This window comes from Rhinatrema bivittatum, chromosome 7 (genome assembly GCF_901001135.1).
Source record: "Rhinatrema bivittatum chromosome 7, aRhiBiv1.1, whole genome shotgun sequence".
Lineage (NCBI taxonomy): Eukaryota > Metazoa > Chordata > Amphibia > Gymnophiona > Rhinatrematidae > Rhinatrema > Rhinatrema bivittatum.
This window is the reverse complement of record NC_042621.1, coordinates 265,779,044-265,796,300: the sequence shown is the minus strand read 5'-3', so window position 1 is coordinate 265,796,300 and position 17,257 is coordinate 265,779,044. Positions and strand designations below refer to the sequence as shown.

Here is a 17,257-nt window from a genome sequence, read left to right as displayed (position 1 = left end):
AGGCAGGCAATAATCTGAGGTTGCTTAGCCTTCTTATGGTCCTCCCAGAGTCCCAAATGTGAAATAGCTTAGTAAAACTACTTCATGGGCAGACCTGGGTAAGGACAAACCACATGAAATACTGCATTCCTGTACACTGTGGTAGCCAGGATTTTTCATTTTTCACAGCTACCAGATTACCTAGTTGAGCACAGATATATTGTCAAGAAAAATGCCTGAATCATTTTCTCACAAAGTATGCTTTTTAAAACTGTAACCTATATTGTGCTCTACATTTTTTTCTTATCTTAATTTCCCAAAACATTTTACTGATGTTATGTATAAAGTTATTTACATGCCAGCAGCACATAGCCAGTGGAACACTGGCATTTCATCAACATCCACAGATATGGGATATTCTAATCCCATTCCCCTCACCAGTTTAAAAAAATAAATAAATAAGTATGCCACTTACAGTTACTAAGCAAAGGAGAAGCTTAAGACACAAGCTCTTCAGAAATACAGAACTCTCGCCACAAAGCAGTGAATCCAAACTTTCCATCAGATTCTGTGGATGAGAAGGAGAAATGTAATCATACCTGTTAATTTCCTATCCTTGAGTCCTGCTAGACCAGTCCTTGCAAGTGGGATTTACTTCATCCTCCAGCTGATGGAGACAGACAAAATGTATTTTTCTCCATATCATCATCAGTGAATAAAGGGACTGCAGCCTTGGCCCTTGCCAGTAACCTTATGTCAAAGCAATGGAGCGAACCCCTAAACCAATAGTACTTTTACCCTTGCCAGGGGAAGGGAACATAAGGACATAAGATATGCCATACTGGGTCAGACCAAGGGTCCATCAAACCCAGTATCCTGTCTCCAACAGTGGCCAATCAAAGTCACAAGTACCTGGCAAGTACCCAAACATTAAATAAATCTCAAGTTATTATTGTTATAAATAGCAGTTTATGGAATTTTCCTCTAGGAACTTATCCAAACCTTTTTTAAACCCCGTAACACTAACTGCCATAACCACATCCTCTGACAATGAATTCCAGAGCTTAACTATGCGCTGAATGAAAAAGAATTTTCTTCAGTTTGTTTTAAATAAGCTAGTTGCTAACTTCATGGCATGCCCCCTAGTCCTATTATCTGAGAGAGTAAATAACCAATTTACATTAACTTGTTCAAGTCCTTTAATGATTTTGTAGACTTCTATCACATCCCCCCCCCTCCCCTCAGTCATTGCTTCTCCATACTGAACAGCCTTTCCTCATAGGGCAGCCATTCCATGCCACTTATTTTGGTCACCCTTCTCTGCACTTTCTCCAGTGCAACTATATCTTTTTTGAGATGCGACAATCAGAATTGCACACAGTATTCAAGATGCAGTCTCACTAAGGAGCGATATAGGAGGAGAGAAGCAAGGAGGAAAAAACAGAACATAACAAAAAGTGGGTCCAGCTGCCTCCAAGGAGAGGCCTATAATCCCTATGCCTCCTGAAGGAGAGGCAAGTAGAGAGAAAAAGAGAAATGTGCAGTGGCTTTGTTCCCATGTGGATCCTGGCCTGATCTAACAGGACTCAAGAAAATGAAATTAACAAGTACATAAAAACGTGGAAAATACAACATATATTAAAAAGACATGAGTCATGGCAATATCCTAGAGGATGAGCAAGACTATCAGTGTGATAGCAAATATAATACAGGTGAACCATGAAATAGTTAAAATGGTTAAGATCGTCTTTGCATAAAGGATGTCAGGGTAAAATATATTTATGCATTTATTTATTTTATGCGTTTTATATGCCGTTGTTCAAAAATGAGATCACAACAGTTTACAAAATCAGTGTTCAGATTCTGGGTCAACATTCCCATAATGGGTCAACATTCAAATTCTAGGTCAGTACAACGGTGGATACATATTTGAGGTCATATTTTTACATAATCTAGTTCATCACAATAGCAAATACATATTCTAAGTCAACACATTAATATCAAGTGCAAGTTAACTAGCGTGCTATGATGGATTACAACCTATAATTTTCAATTCATTATTCTTCATGTTATACTCAGTATGTTGTCTTGTTACACTTTACATCGGTCAATACTAATTGTTCAAACTACTATCATAATCTTATGTTCTGACAGTGACGTTACTGGCATATTTTATTTATTTATTTATTTAAGATTTTTATATACCGGCATTCATGATACAATCACATCATGCCGGTTTACATATAACAGGGTGTACAATGAACAACAGAGTAACCTGTGGAAGTGAGCAGTTACAAATAACAAGGGAATTAAAACTGGGAGAAGAGAAGAAAAAAAGGAGAGGATAACATTAGATAAAGATATTTACATTAGATAAAGATATTTACAATATCTATAATATAAGCTATAGATATTTACATGGAGAAGGCGGTAGGACTGGTTGGATAACGTCTAGTAGGACTGGCTGGATAACGTTTGGTTGATGGTGTGAGAATTAGTTGGTGTCCGGGAATGCTTGTTTAAACAGCCAGGTCTTAAGTCTTTTCCTGAAAGTTGGGAGGCTAGGTTCTTGTCTGAGGTCGGGAGGGATGGAGTTCCATAAGGTGGGGCCGGCTGTTGAGAGGGCCCGATCTCTTAAAGTGATGTGTCTGGTGGTTTTAGTAGGAGGTACTTGAAGAGATCCTCTGAGTGTGTCTCTAATTGGTCTGGAGGAGTTGTATATTTGGAAAGGGACTTGTAAGTCGAGTGGAATATGTAACAACCTGATTGATGAAACAACCTGTCTAATGAGAATGGAATATTGATATTTTACGATAGGTCATATGCATTTCGAAAGAGCCATGTTTTCAATTATCCTTTAAAACTTTCTGTTATCTGACGTAGTGACTCTGGAAGACAGTTCACAACTTGGGACCCGTTAGGGAGAACATTCGGTCTCTTATTTGTGTTAAGTGTGTGCTCCATGTTGTAGGCACCTTTAAAAGGCCTTTGTTTTTCGATCTTAGGGCTCTCTGCGGAGTGTATATAATATTGAGTCAAGCATTTACAAATTGTGGAACACAGAAAACAGCAAGAGCATGATACAAAGATAAGAACAAATGTTTCATTTCTTCTGTGTGACTAAGGAAGGCTATGAATATAAACTAACCTTGAAAACATTGGCGGGGAGGTTAGTTTTCCCAGAGAGGGGTTAGGAATGTGCATGTCTTCACCCTTTTCATCTTTAATTAAATGTGCTTATCTTAACATTTTATCTTGGTAAGAAAGTGTATTTAAATCTTGCTTATGCCATGTCAATTTGGAGTCATTCAGTATTGCTTACTGGTTCCCCATGTGCGCATGAATCAATAAAGGGTTAACAGTAAAAGAACTTCCAATCTCTTGTGGTGTTTGTAACTTTTTTTTTTCATTATACCCACTTCTGACGGAAACTACTGAATCCCTTTCACTTCTTAGCCCCACGAAAGGAGCGATTCCTGCCACAAAAATGACTTCCCTGTAAGGGGAGTTTCTTCTCTGGCCTGAATCTTCTGGATTCCTAGAAATGTCCAAAACATCTGGCACCCCAAGGTCCCAAACAGGCTCCATAATCAGGAAGTCTCTGGGGATTTGAATATCACAGATTCTTGACCAGCTTTTCCAGTCCTTCAACAAGTACTAACTTGCTCTTAAAGGGCAGCTTACTGAGGAGGGCTTTGCATGTGGTTTCCATGGACACAACCACAGAAGTCTTTCGGCAACTACCACAGAGGCCACTGAATGAGAAGAGAACCTAACAAGGTCATACATGATGTCCACAAAAAAAGCAATGTTCAGTTCAAGCGTGTTGACGCCAAACTCTCAGGAAGCTGCTGAATCCAGCTGACCAAAGACCAAGCAACATATCCTCCACAAACAGAGGACTGAAAGACCAGTGATGCTGCTGAGAAGGCCTGTTTTAGGACAGATTCAACCTTCCTATCCCATGGGTCCTTGAGAACCATACTACCTGCTACTGGTATAGTAGTCTTGTGTGTTACAGACAATACCAGAGCATCTACAAAGAACTTTAAGGAGGCTCTCCTTGTCCTTCGCAGGAAGGGGGTACAATTTGTTCATGAGCATATTCCCTTTAAGTACTCCCTGTGAAGATTTCCATTCTGCAGTACCATGTGTTTCAAGGCTTTATGGAGAAGAAAGGCCTTCAGAGGCTTAAAGATTCCCATCAAAATCAGACCTTTCTCTGTAAATTCCTCTACCTCAAAGTCAGACATCTTGAGTGATGAAACAACCTGTCTAATGAGAATGGAAAGCCTTTCCTTATTGAACAGACTAAAGACAGAGGAGCCCTCACCCTCAGAAGGGCACTCCCCTTCCTCTAGGGAGTCCAATAAATTATCTAAGTCTGACTGGTTACTCATACCTAGGGAATCCTAGGTAGATCCTGGGACAGCCAGGAAATCCAAAGCATTTGGAGCCACCTTCAGTCACTTTGGAGAAGAGCCATGAGAGTCAGAAGGGATGAAACACATGCCAAGCCCCAAGATCAGTGCAAAATTGTTCTGACCAGTGCAAAGTGCAAAAGGACTGGTGCATAATCACCACAAACTCTGGGGAAAATTCACCCTGAGGGAGCAGGGAGATAACCACATATCTAGGAATTCCCGGGTACCATTCCCCTCAGGGGAGAGGGCCAGAGATCCCTGTCCCTCTGAGGCAGAGGCCTTGGAGGGTGGGGCTGAAGATGGCAGACAACGAGAGAGATGAAGCTGACAACATCCTCTACTGCACACGTGGCTGCCCGCTCCCTTTGCCCTGCAGGAATGAAGGAGCTCTAAGGTCCAAGAGTGAATCGGTAAGGGGAGGAGGCCCCATATCAGTGTCACATATGGGGCAGTTTGAGCCTGTCAAGCTAGGAACATGGCAGGCCCCACAGACAACACATCTCCAGCCACGGTTCATTATAGTAGTGAGTTAATGTCTCTCTTTATTATTATTATTATTATTATTTATTTTTTTTTAAATAAAAAGGGGAATCAGAGGAAGGAACGCAGGCCACAGGAGAGAACTGCACTGAGCTTAGCAGGGACCTCTAACATGGGTTGAGGTTGGTTTGCAGATCTTAACCCTTCAGAAGCATCCAGCCCACAGATGCTTCACAAACACTCTCTCTTAATGAACTGCTGCTCCTGGTAATCCAGCTCTTTTCCTTTTTTTTTGGAATAAGGTTTTTTGCAGGACTTAGCCACAAACAACAGAAGGAGAAGAAAAACAAGAGAGAACAGGGGAGGGAAACTGCCAAATGTTCACTGCTAAACACATGGAATCATCCCAAAGGATGACTGTTGCCCAAGGAGCAAGTCCAGTCTCAGCTCTCATCCAGTCCAAGGCATGAGTCAAGGATTCTGAAAGCCTGGAATCTTGCTGCACCAATCCACACATGTTCATCATCTGTGAGAAACACAAATTACTGGCAAGGGCTAGGGTCAGTCTTAAGGAGCGGAAATCTTTGCCATGGCCAGGGACCCTGAGCTTTCAAAGTGCCCTGCAGGCTGCACTTAATTAATTTATTTAACATACAATAGAATGTCTTGACCTGAATCGACGAATTCGATGTATTATCCACTATGACGCCTAGATCTCTTTCCTGCGTGGTAGCTCCTATTATGGAACCTAACATTGTGTAACTATAGCATGAGTTATTTTTCCCTATATGCATCACCTTGCACTTATCCATATTAAATTTCATCTGCCATTTGTATGCCCAATTTTCCAGTCTCTCAAGCTCCTCCTGCAATGTATCACAATCCGCATGTGATTTAATTACTCTGAATAATTTTAAGAACATAAGAAATTGCCATGCTGGGTCAGACCACGGGTCCATCAAGCCCAGCATTCTGTTTCCAACAGAGGCCAAAACCAGGCCATAAGAACCTGGCAATTACCCAAACACTAAGAAGATCCCATGCTACTGATGCAATTAATAGCAGTGGCTATTCCCTAAGTAAAATTGATTAGTAGCCATTAATGGACTTCTCCTCCAAGAACTTATCCAAACCTTTTTTGAACCCAGCTACACTAACTGCACTAACCACATCCTCTGGCAACAAATTCCAGAGCTTTACTGTGCGTTGAGTGAAAAAGAATTTTCTCCGATTAGTCTTAATTGTGCTACTTGCTAACTTCGTGGAATGCCCCCTAGTCCTTCTATTATTCGAAAGTGTAAATAACAGAGTCACATCTACTCATTCAAGACCTCTCATGATCTTAAAGACCTCTACCATATCCCCCCTCAGCCGTCTCTTCTCCAAGCTGAACAGCCCTAACCTTCTGGTTTAAATGCCTGATAATGTGTGCTCTGAATTTCTCCCTTAACATTCTTTTTCCAGCAAGAACAAATGTAGACCATTCTTGCAGTATAACCTTTTATGCTCCAAACACGGCCCCAGCTACTAATATAACCAATGTAAGAGAGAGAAGGTTAGCATTCATAAACTACAAGAGATGGCAGAAAGAGGAAGACAAGAAATAGCTGGAAAAGCTAAGAGAAGCTGGGAAAGTAGTCAGGAATGCAAAAATTCAAATGGAAGTACATAAGAATTGCCATACTGAGTTAGACAGAGTGTCAGGCCACAATGGATAATTCTAGGGTAACGCCCCCCCCCCCCCCCCAGGCAGGAGTACACTGGACCCAGAAACTGGACTGGCAGGAATAGGATGAGACTGGCCAGGTACAGAATCTTCACCTGTACCAGCCATTTCTCCCTCACGGTGGCTGGCAGGACTTGACTGGTAAGAGACAGTCACAAAGACAGAGCAGGACTGCAAATAAAACAAGCCAGAATAGAAATGTGCCCACATGGAAAGACAAGACAAAGGAGTGCACCAACAGAGCAAGAACAGACAAAACGCTAGAACAAAGAAAGACAAACAAAAGGCCACTATGCGGGGCCAGTTCAAAAAACAAACAGAACATAAGACATGCCATACATGGTCAGACCAAGGGTCCATGAAGCCCAGTATCCTGTTTCCAACAGTAGCCAATCCAAGTCACAAGTACCTGACTAATACCCAAATATTAAATAGATCCCAAGCTACTAGTGCTGGTAACAAACAGTGGCTATTCCTTATTGATTAATAGCAGTTTATGGACTTCTCCTCCAGGAACTTATCCAACTTTTTTTAAACCCAGCTACACTAACTGCCTTAACCGCATTCTCTGGCAATGAATTCCAGAGCTTAATTGTGCATTGTGAAATAATTTTCTCAGATTTGTTTTAAATGCGCTTTCTAACTTCATGGATTGCCACCCTAGTCCTTCTATTATCTGAAAGAGTAAATAACCAATTCACATTTACCCATTCCAATCCTTTCATAATTTTGTAGACCTCTATCATATCCCACCTCAGCAGTCTCTTCTCCAAGCTGAACAACCCTAACCTTTTTAGCCTTTCCTCACAGGGGGAGCCGTTCCATGTCCCTTATCATTTTGGTCGTCCTTCTCTGTACTTTCTCTAGTGCAACTATATTTTTTTTGATATGCGGTGACCAGAATTGCACATAGTATTCAATGTACGGTCTCACAATGGAGCGATACAGAGACATTATGATATCCTCCATTTTATTAACCATTCCCTTCCTAATAATTCCTAACATTGTTTGCTTTTTGACCATCTCAGCATATTGAGGTGATGACACCTAGATCTATGACGCCTAGATCTCTTTCCTGGGTGGTAGCTCCTAATATGGTACTTAACATCGTGTAACTACAGCAAGGGTTATTTTTCCCTATATGCATCACCTTGCACTTGCCCACAGTAAATTTCATCTGCCATTTGGACGCCCAATCTTCCAGTCTCACAAGATGGTCCTACAATTTATCACAATCTGCTTGTGATTTAACTACTCTGAATAATTTTGTGTCATCTGCAAATTTGATCACCTCACTTGTTGTGTCTCTTTCCATTGTCAGGTTAAGTGTAAAACATTGATAAGACAGGTGAAGAGAGAATTTGAAATGAAATTGGCCGTAGAGGCAAAAACTTATAATAAAAACTTTAAAAAATATATCCAAAGCAAGAAACCTGTGAGAGAGTTGGTTGGACCGTTAGATGATCGAGGGGTTAAAGGGACTCTAAGGGAAAATAAGGCAATTGGGAGTGGAAATCCGAATGAACTGTATTCAATGGGGGGGGGGGGGGGGGGGGGGGAAAGGCTGATGTGCACGGAGCAGGAGAGAGACCCTGGGGTGATAGTGTCTAATGATCTGAAGTCGGCGAAACAATGTGACAAGGCAATAGCAAAAGCCAGAAGAATGCTGGGCTGCATAGAGAGAGGAATATCTAGTAAGAAAAGGGAAGTGATTATCCCCTTGTACAGGGTCCTTGGTGAGGCCTCACCTGGAGTACTGTGTTCAGTTCTGGAGACCGTATCTACAAAGAGACAGAGACAAGATGGAAGCGGTATAGAGAAGGGCGACCAGAAAGGTGGAGGGTCTTCATCTAATGACTTATGAGGAGAGATTGAAGAATCTAAATATGTACACCTTGGAAAAAAGGAGGAGCAGGGGTGATATGATTCAAACTTTCAGATACTTGAAAGGTTTTAACGATCCAAAGACAACGACAAACCTTTTCCGTCAGAAAAAAATCAGCAGAACCAGGGGTCACGAGCTGAAGCTCCAGGGAGGAAGACTCAGAACCAATGTCAGGAAGTATTTCTTCACGGAGAAGGTGGTGGATGCCTGGAATGCCCTTCCTGAGGAAGTGGTGAAGACCAGAACTGTGAAGGGCTTCAAAGGGGCGTGGGATAAACACTGTGGATCCATCAAGTCTAGAGGACATGAATGAAGAGGGGGTGGCTCGCGGGAATGAAGGCTACTACCTAGAGATAATACCCTTATTCAATATACATACACACTGTTAATACGAGTCCAACATTGCTCTAAGCGTCAGTGGTAAGAGGAAATGTGGGGAAAAAAAAAGGATTTGCATTCACAAAAAAGCGGGGTGTAGCTTGCTTGTTACGGCGGTTACTACCCCCAAACCAAATAAGCCTGATACTTTACTTTCAATGCATATCTAGCATAGCTCTCTGCTTCAACGGCAGGGGAGAAAGTTTGATACTTCACTTTCAACGCATAGGCAGCATAGCGCTCTCCTTCAACGGCAGGGGAGAAAGTCTGTTACTTCACTTTCAACGCATAGCCAGCATAGCTTTCTGCTTCAACGGCAGGGGAGAAAGTCTGTTACTTCACTTTCAACGCATATCCAGCATAGCTCTCTGCTTCAACGGCAGGGGCAAATTAGAAAAGAGGATCTATATATAGACAACAACCAACAAGGACTGAATTACATAGTCGAGTAAACAAAAGCATGGGTGTAGCTTGCTTATTGAGGTGGTTACTACCCCTAACTAAGCTACATATTCAATTAGATGCAGTTCCAACATTGCTCTCTACATTATTGGTGGGGTGGAAGGGAAATAGAACTAAAAGGTACTAAGAGCCAAGCGTAACGAGTAAGAGGAAAAAAAAAAAGTGCATAGCTTGCTGGGCAGACTGGATGGGCCGTTTGGTCTTCTTCTGTTGTCATTTCTATGTTTCTATATGTTTCTTTTTAATTGCAGAAAGACTAAATTAATTCTTTGCTTCTGTGTTTACTACTGAGGATGTTGGGGAGATATCCGTTCCGGAGATGGTTTACAAGAGTGATGAATCAGATGAAATGAACCAAATCACTGAGAACCTGGAAGATGTAGTAGGCCAGATTGACAAACTAAAGAGTAGCAATAACCTGGACTGGATGGTATGCATCCTAGGGTTCTGAAGGAACTCAGAAATGAAATTTCAGACCTATTAGTTACAATTTGTAACCTATCATTAAAATCATCCATTGTACCTGAAGACTAGAGTGTGGCCAATATAACCCCAATAGTTAAAAAAAGGTTCCAGGGGCAATACGGGAAACTATAGACCAGTGAGCCTGACTTCAGTGCCAGGAAAAATAATGGAAACTATTCTAAAGATCAAAATCACAGAGCATATAGAAAGACATGGTTTAATGGAACACAGTCAACATGGATTTACCCAAGGGAATTCTTGCCTCACAAATCTGCTTCATATTTTTGAAGGGATTAATAAACATGTGGATAAAGCTGAACTGGTAGATGTAGTGTATTTGGATTTTCAGAAGGCGTTTGACAAAGTCCCTCATGAGAGGCTTCTAAGAAAACTAAAAAATTATGGGATAGGAGACTATGTCCTTTCGTGGATTACAAACTGATTAAAGGACAGGAAACAGAGTAGGATTAAATGGTCAATTTTCTCAGTGGAAAAGGGTAAACAGTGGAGTGCCTCAGGGATCTATACTTGGACCGGTGCTTTTCAATATGTTTATAAATGATCTGGAAAGGAATACGACGAGTGAGGTTATCAAATTTGCGGATGATACAAAATTATTCAGAGTAGTTAAATCACAAGCAAATTGTGATACATTACAGGAGGACCTTGCAAGACTGGAAGATTGGGCATCCAAATGGCAGATGAAATTTAATGTGGACAAGTGCAATGTGTTGCATATAGGGAAAAATAACCCTTGCTGTAGTTACACGATGTTAGGTTCCATATTAGGAGTTACCACCCAGGAAAAAGATCTAGGCATCATAGTGGATAATACTTTAAAATCGTCGGCTCAGTGTGCTGCAGCAGTCAAAAAAGCAAATAGAATGTTAAGAATTATTAGGAAGGGAATGGTTAATAGAATGGAAAATGTCATCATGCCTCTGTATCGCTCCATGGTGAGTCCGCACCTTGAATACTGTGTAGAATTCTGGTCGCCGCATCTCAAAAAAGATATATTTGCGATGGAGAAGGTACAGAGAAGGGCAACCAAAATGATAAAGGGGATGGAACAGCTCCCCTATGAGGAAAGGCTGAATAGGTTAGGGCTGTTCAGCTTGGAGAAGAGACGGCTGAGGGGGGATATGGTAGAGGTCTTTAAGATCATGAGAGGTCTTGAACGAGTAGATGTGACTCTGTTATTTACACTTTCGAATAATAGAAGGACTAGGGGGCATTCCACGAAGTTAGCAAGTAGCACAATTAAGACTAATCGGAGAAAATTCTTTTTCACTCAACGCACAGTAAAGCTCTGGAATTTGTTGCCAGAGGATGTGGTTAGTGCAGTTAGTGTAGCTGGGTTCAAAAAAGGTTTGGATAAGTTCTTGGAGGAGAAGTCCATTAATGGCTACTAATCAATTTTACTTAGGGAATAGCCACTGCTATTAATTGCATCAGTAGCATGGGATCTTCTTAGTGTTTGGGTAATTGCCAGGTTCTTATGGCCTGGTTTTGGCCTCTGTTGGAAACAGAATGCTGGGCTTGATGGACCCGTGGTCTGACCCAGCATGGCAATTTCTTATGTTCTTAAAATTATTCAGAGTAATTAAATCACATGCGGATTGTGATACATTGCAGGAGGAGCTTGAGAGACTGGAAAATTGGGCATACAAATGGCAGATGAAATTTAATATGGATAAGTGCAAGGTGATGCATATAGGGAAAAATAACTCATGCTATAGTTACACAATGTTAGGTTCCATAATAGGAGCTACCACGCAGGAAAGAGATCTAGGCGTCATAGTGGATAATACATCGAATTCGTCGATTCAGGTCAAGACATTCTATTGTATGTTAAATTAATTAATTCAGCCTGCAGGGCACTTTGAAAGCTCAGGGTCCCTGGCCATGGCAAAGATTTCCGCTCCTTAAGACTGACCCTAGCCCTTGCCAGTAATTTGTGTTTCTCACAGATGATGAACATGTGTGGATTGGTGCAGCAAGATTCCAGGCTTTCAGAATCCTTGACTCATGCCTTGGACTGGATGAGAGCTGAGACTGGACTTGCTCCTTGGGCAACAGTCATCCTTTGGGATGATTCCATGTGTTTAGCAGTGAACATTTGGCAGTTCCCTTCCCCTGTTCTCTCTTGTTTTTCTTCTCCTTCTGTTGTTTGTGGCTAAGTCCTGCAAAAAACCTTATTCCAAAAAAAAAGGAAAAGAGCTGGATTACCAGGAGCAGCAGTTCATTAAGAGAGAGTGTTTGTGAAGCATCTGTGGGCTGGATGCTTCTGAAGGGTTAAGATCTGCAAACCAACCTCAACCCATGTTAGAGGTCCCTGCTAAGCTCAGTGCAGTTCTCTCCTGTGGCCTGCGTTCCTTCCTCTGATTCCCCTGTGTCATGTGATGATTGACACATCAGCTATTCATTTCATCAGAAAGGATTTCACGTTTGTTCTTAAACAATTTACAGATTGCCGGTCTACAGGGGTCATTTACATCATACAATGCCCCTGTCTCCTTTTGTATGTGGGCAAAACACAACGAGCACTGAAGACCCATTTGATCGAGCATCGGTCATGCATTTCCACAGGCAAGCTGACAGCTCCGCTTACCGCTCACTGCTCTCGTCTACAACACACATTTGACGATCTCAAAGTTTGAGTTCTTGAACAGCTCTCCCCCAGTTGGAGAGGTGGAGACTTCAATGTTCGGCTTCTTCGCGCCGAACAACGTTGGATTCATCGACTTGGATGTGTGGAACCTGAAGGTCTGAACTCTTCTTTGGAACTTCAAGTGTTCCTTTAAATTATGTTTATTTGAGACCATGGCAACAACACGTCAGTGACGCCAGCATCGCATTGACGTCACTACGTTACAGAAACGCGGGCTTTTTAAAGTCATGGCGTCTTCAAGGCTCCTGCTGTCCCGTTTTGCTGAATTCTTTGCTTGAGACGGTATCGTCCGCACGGAAGGTGTGCAGCTATGTCACTTTAAGATAAGTAACTTTGTTTTTTGGCTTGGAATCTATTTGGTAATTTGATTTTTTGTTTCTCAGCGCCCTCATTAACGTTTTATACAGCTCTCCTGAAGAAGCGATCTCAGCATCGCGAAACACCGGCCGCTGTCGGGGATTTATTATCTAAAATAGCAGGGACCAGCTGACATTTAAAGACTACCATTAATACATTGTGTCAAACACTTCTACCCCGCAAGTGACGAGTAGTCCGGGCGGCAAGTGGTTTGCACTGCCGCCGTCAGGCTTGCTGATGCGGTTTTATACTCAACTAAAAATAGCTTATTTAATCAGAGTGTGCACAGCAGTAAAAATTACTTTACTTCGTCTTTTTTGTGCTGTGCTTTTGATTGTTAAGACGAGTGCCGCAGTTCTTTGTTGGATTATGATTATATTCCAGTCATGATTTTACGTGTACCACGTCTCTGTGACGGCTACTACATCTAAGTCATCTTCTTCCATGACTGCTTCTGGATCCAGGATGTTATTTCCCATACTATGAGCATTAATTTACAAAGCTTTCCAGATGTTACCTTTTTTTCATATTTTTATACAAGTATTTAGCAGAGTTGCTTACATGTAACAGGTGTTCCCCCAGGACAGCAGGATGTTAGTTCTCCCATGTGGATGACATCATCAGATGGAGCCCTGACACAGAATACTTTTGTCAAAGTTTCTAGAACTTTGACTGGCACACTGAGCATGCCCAGCATGCCACTAACCCTGTGGCCACACGGGGTCCCCCTTCAGTCTCTTTTGTAGCAAAAACATACGAGCAGTAAATAAAATAAGAAAATGTTATCAAACCAAACTCCGCGGGGTGGCAGGCGGGTTTCGTGAGGACTAACATCCTGCTGTCCTGGGAGAACACCTGTTACAGGTAAGCAACTCTGCTTTCTCCCAGGACAAGCAGGATGGTAGTCCTCACATGTGGGTGAATAGCAAACTACAGGCTGACTCATAATGAAGTAGGCCAAGCAGCTCACAACATGTGCAACAGGCACAACAACTGGAGTGCTGTTGGCAACGATGAGGCAGCCTGAAATTCACAGCTGGTCGAGGTAGGACGAGTTGGGTATTTACACTGGAAATAAGTTCCGTAGGACAGACTGGCCAAAGACGAAATCTTGTCACATGGCCTTGTCAAGACAGTAGTGGGCTGCGAAGGTGTGGTGAGAGCTCCATATTGCAGCCCTGTAGATGTTGGCAATCAGTACTGAACGGTAATGTGCTACTGATGTTGCCATGGCCCTGATTGAATGGGCCTTCACTCGTCCCTGAAGTTGAAGGCCAGCTTGTTGATAGGAGAATTCAATGCAGTCTGCCAACCAGTTGGAGAGAGTCTGCTTGCCCACCGCAACTCCAAGTTTGTTTTTATCAAAAGAAACAAAAAGAGTTGGGTTGACTTCCTGTGGGCTGTAGTGCGGTCTAAATAAAATGCCAGCACATGCTTACAGTCCAAGGTGTGCAGAGCTCACTCACCCAGTCGAGTGTGAGGCCTTGGAAAAAAGGTGGGCAAGACTATGGACTGATTTAAGTGGAAATCTGCTACCACCTTAGGAAGGAATTTAGGGTGAGTTCGGAGAACCACCCGGTCATGGAGGAACCTTTGTAGGGTGAGTATTTCACAAGAGCCTGTAACTCACTTACCCTGCGAGCAGATGTGATTGCTACTAGGAAAATTACTTTCCATGTAAGATATTGGAGTTCGCAGGAGTGCAGTGGCTCAAAAGAAGGACGCATGAGCCTTGCAAGTACCATGTTGAGGTCCCATTCCACAATTGGTGGTCGTAGAGGTGGCTTAAGCTGTATTAAGCCTCTCATGAATCAACTACTCCTTGATAGTAAGCAGAGATGGCACTGAGATGTACTCTTATGGAGGAAGTCTGTAGGCCAGAGAAGTGCCAGAGATAATCCAAGAGTGCTGGTGTGGGGCAAGAAAAGGGATCAAGGGCTTTCTGTGTTATGAGGTTGGGCGATGTGCCAAAGCGAATGGGTTCCTGGACAGATAGGTCGAGAAGTATGGGAAACCAGACTTGGCGTGGCCAATACAGGGTTATGAGTATCATTGAGCCTCGGTCCTGTTGTAGCTTCACGAGAGTCTTGCTTATTAGCAGAATCGGAGGGTTCGCATATAGCAGGCCTGTGTTCCAGGGAAGGGCGAAGGCATCCATGGATGGTGCTTTTCGGTCCCTGTGTAGAGAGCAGAATCGGTCCACTTTGCGGTTCTGGCTAGATGCAAAGAGGTGGAAGATTCTGCTCGCACAGAGGGATCCAGAGACCATTCGTAGGGCTGGAAACTCCGGCTGAGGTGGTCCGCCACTGCATTCTGTGTGCCTGCCAGGTAAGTGGCTCGCAGTAGAATTTGAGTGCGACAGGGCCCATGCCCAAATCTGCGCCGCTTCTTGGCAGAGCAGATAAGAGCCCGTGCCCCCCTGTTTGTTCAGGTACCACATTGCTACTTGGTTGTCTGTTTGAATCAACATGACCTTGTTGGATAGGCAGTCCCTGAATGCACAAAGGGCAGACTGCATCGCTCAAAGCTCTAGAAAGTTGATTTGATAGGTAGCTTCGGCTTTTGCCCAAGCTCCTTAGGTTTGAAGACCTTCGACATAGGCTCCCCAACCTAGGCTGGAGGCGTCCGTGGTTAAGGTCACCTGAAGAGCTAGTTGCTGGAAGGAAAGACCTTTTTGTAAGTTGGCCTTGAGAATCCACCAGGCAAGAGACAGATGAAGCTGGGTTGTTATGTGGACAAGGGACGAAAGTGGCTGAGTGGCTTGGTGCCACTGAGATTTTAGAGTCTATTGTGTCACTCTCATGGCTAGGCAGGCCATTGGGGTGACACGGATTGTTGATGCCATGTGGCCGAGTAATGTTAGTAATTGGCGAGCCGAGGCTGTTCGTCGACTGCGGATAAAGCTGGCAAGGTTAGACAGCGTGGATGCGCGGCCGCTGGGTAAGAACCCTTTGGCCACTTTGGTGTCTAGATCTGCTCCTATAAAGGAGAGATGGTGAGACGGTGTCAAGTGGGATTTCGGATAGTTGATCAGAAACCCTAATGAGTGCAGCAGACATATGGTGAAATCGAGGGAGTAGAGGGCTCCTTGTCTGGATTGGCTTATGAGCCAATCGTCCAGGTAAGGGAAGACATGGACGCCCTTGCGATGTAACTGTGCTGCCATGACTGCCATGCATTTTGTGAACACTCGGGGCGCCGAGGCAAGCCCAAATGGCAGTACTTTGTAATGATAGTGCCCGTGACCTACTACAAATCGCAGTTATTTGCAATGAGGAGGGAAGATTGCAATATGGGCGTATGCGACCTGAAAGTACAGAGAGCAGAGCCAATCCCCTTGTTGTAGTAGAGGGAGCAAGGACACCAGTCTGAACCATTCCTTTTGAAGAAACATGTTTAAGGCACGGAGATCCAGAATAGGTCGGAGGCCACCGGTGTTTTTTGGAATTAGGAAATACCTGGAGTAGAACCCGTTCCCCTGCTGATTCGACGGAACTGGTTCTACGGCTCTGGCCGACAGAAGGGTCGAGAGTTCTGACTCGAGAAGTCCATTGTGATCGTCCCGGCTCTAGGATGGAATGGGCTGGAAGTCCGTGGGTATAATTGAAAAATTTAGAACGGTAGCCATGGGTTATGATGGACAGTACCCACTGGTCCATAGTAATTGGGTGCCAATTGGTTGCAAAGTGGCAAAGACGGCCTCCCACTGGCAAAGTGGATTGTGGGATCAAGGGGAGATGGCTGCTGCTCTCTGGAAAGGAGTCAAAATCCAGTCGCAGGACCAGCTTGTGGAGCTGGCTGTGCTCTAAGTGTCCTCGCTTGGCGTGGATGTCCTCTCTGAGAGGCCCGAGCTGGTCGAGCACGGGATGCAGGAGGATAGTACCTACGTGGTCTATAAAATTGTTTCCTGGCGTCCCTGCGTATGGCCCTGCGGGCTACGGAGGGTGCATTGGAGGTGACAGTTGAAAGTTGATGCAGGGTCTCATGATGGTCCTTTAACTGGGCCACTGCATCTGGGATCTTATCCCCGAATAGGTTTTCTCCTGTACGGGGGAGATCTGCAAGTTTGTCCTGCACCTCCGGGCGTAAGTCTGAAGCCTTGAGCCAGGCCCAGCGCCTAGCACTAATGCCTGTTGCTGAGACTCTGGATTCTGTTTCAAAAGAGTCGTAAGCAGCTCTGACCTAGTGTTTACCTGCTTCCAATCCTTTTTGTAGGGTGGAGGTCAAGGTCTCTTGTTGTTGCTGTGGTAAGGTCCCTGCAAATTCCAGGACTTATTTCCAGAGATTTCTGTTATATTGGGTCATGTATAATTGATATGCTGCTATTCGTGCTATCAACATGGACCCTTGAAAGACTCTACGCCCCAATGCATCCGATGCCTTCTGTTCTTTACCAGGAGGAGCAGAGGAGTGTGGACGGGATCTTTTAG

At 43.6% G+C, this 17,257-nt stretch overlaps 1 protein-coding gene across 5 annotated transcripts in view; it reads right to left on the bottom strand.

Annotated features, from left to right (window-relative positions):
• The window catches only part of ARMH3 (armadillo like helical domain containing 3), a 791,613-nt gene that overhangs the window by 710,700 nt on the left and 63,656 nt on the right, over positions 1 to 17,257 (bottom strand). For all 5 annotated transcript variants that reach the window (XM_029610203.1, XM_029610204.1, XM_029610205.1 and 2 more), the window contains exon 6: positions 455 to 547. In XM_029610203.1, the coding sequence (XP_029466063.1) occupies positions 455 to 547 (93 nt within the window). The remainder of the gene's footprint in view (positions 1 to 454; positions 548 to 17,257) is intronic.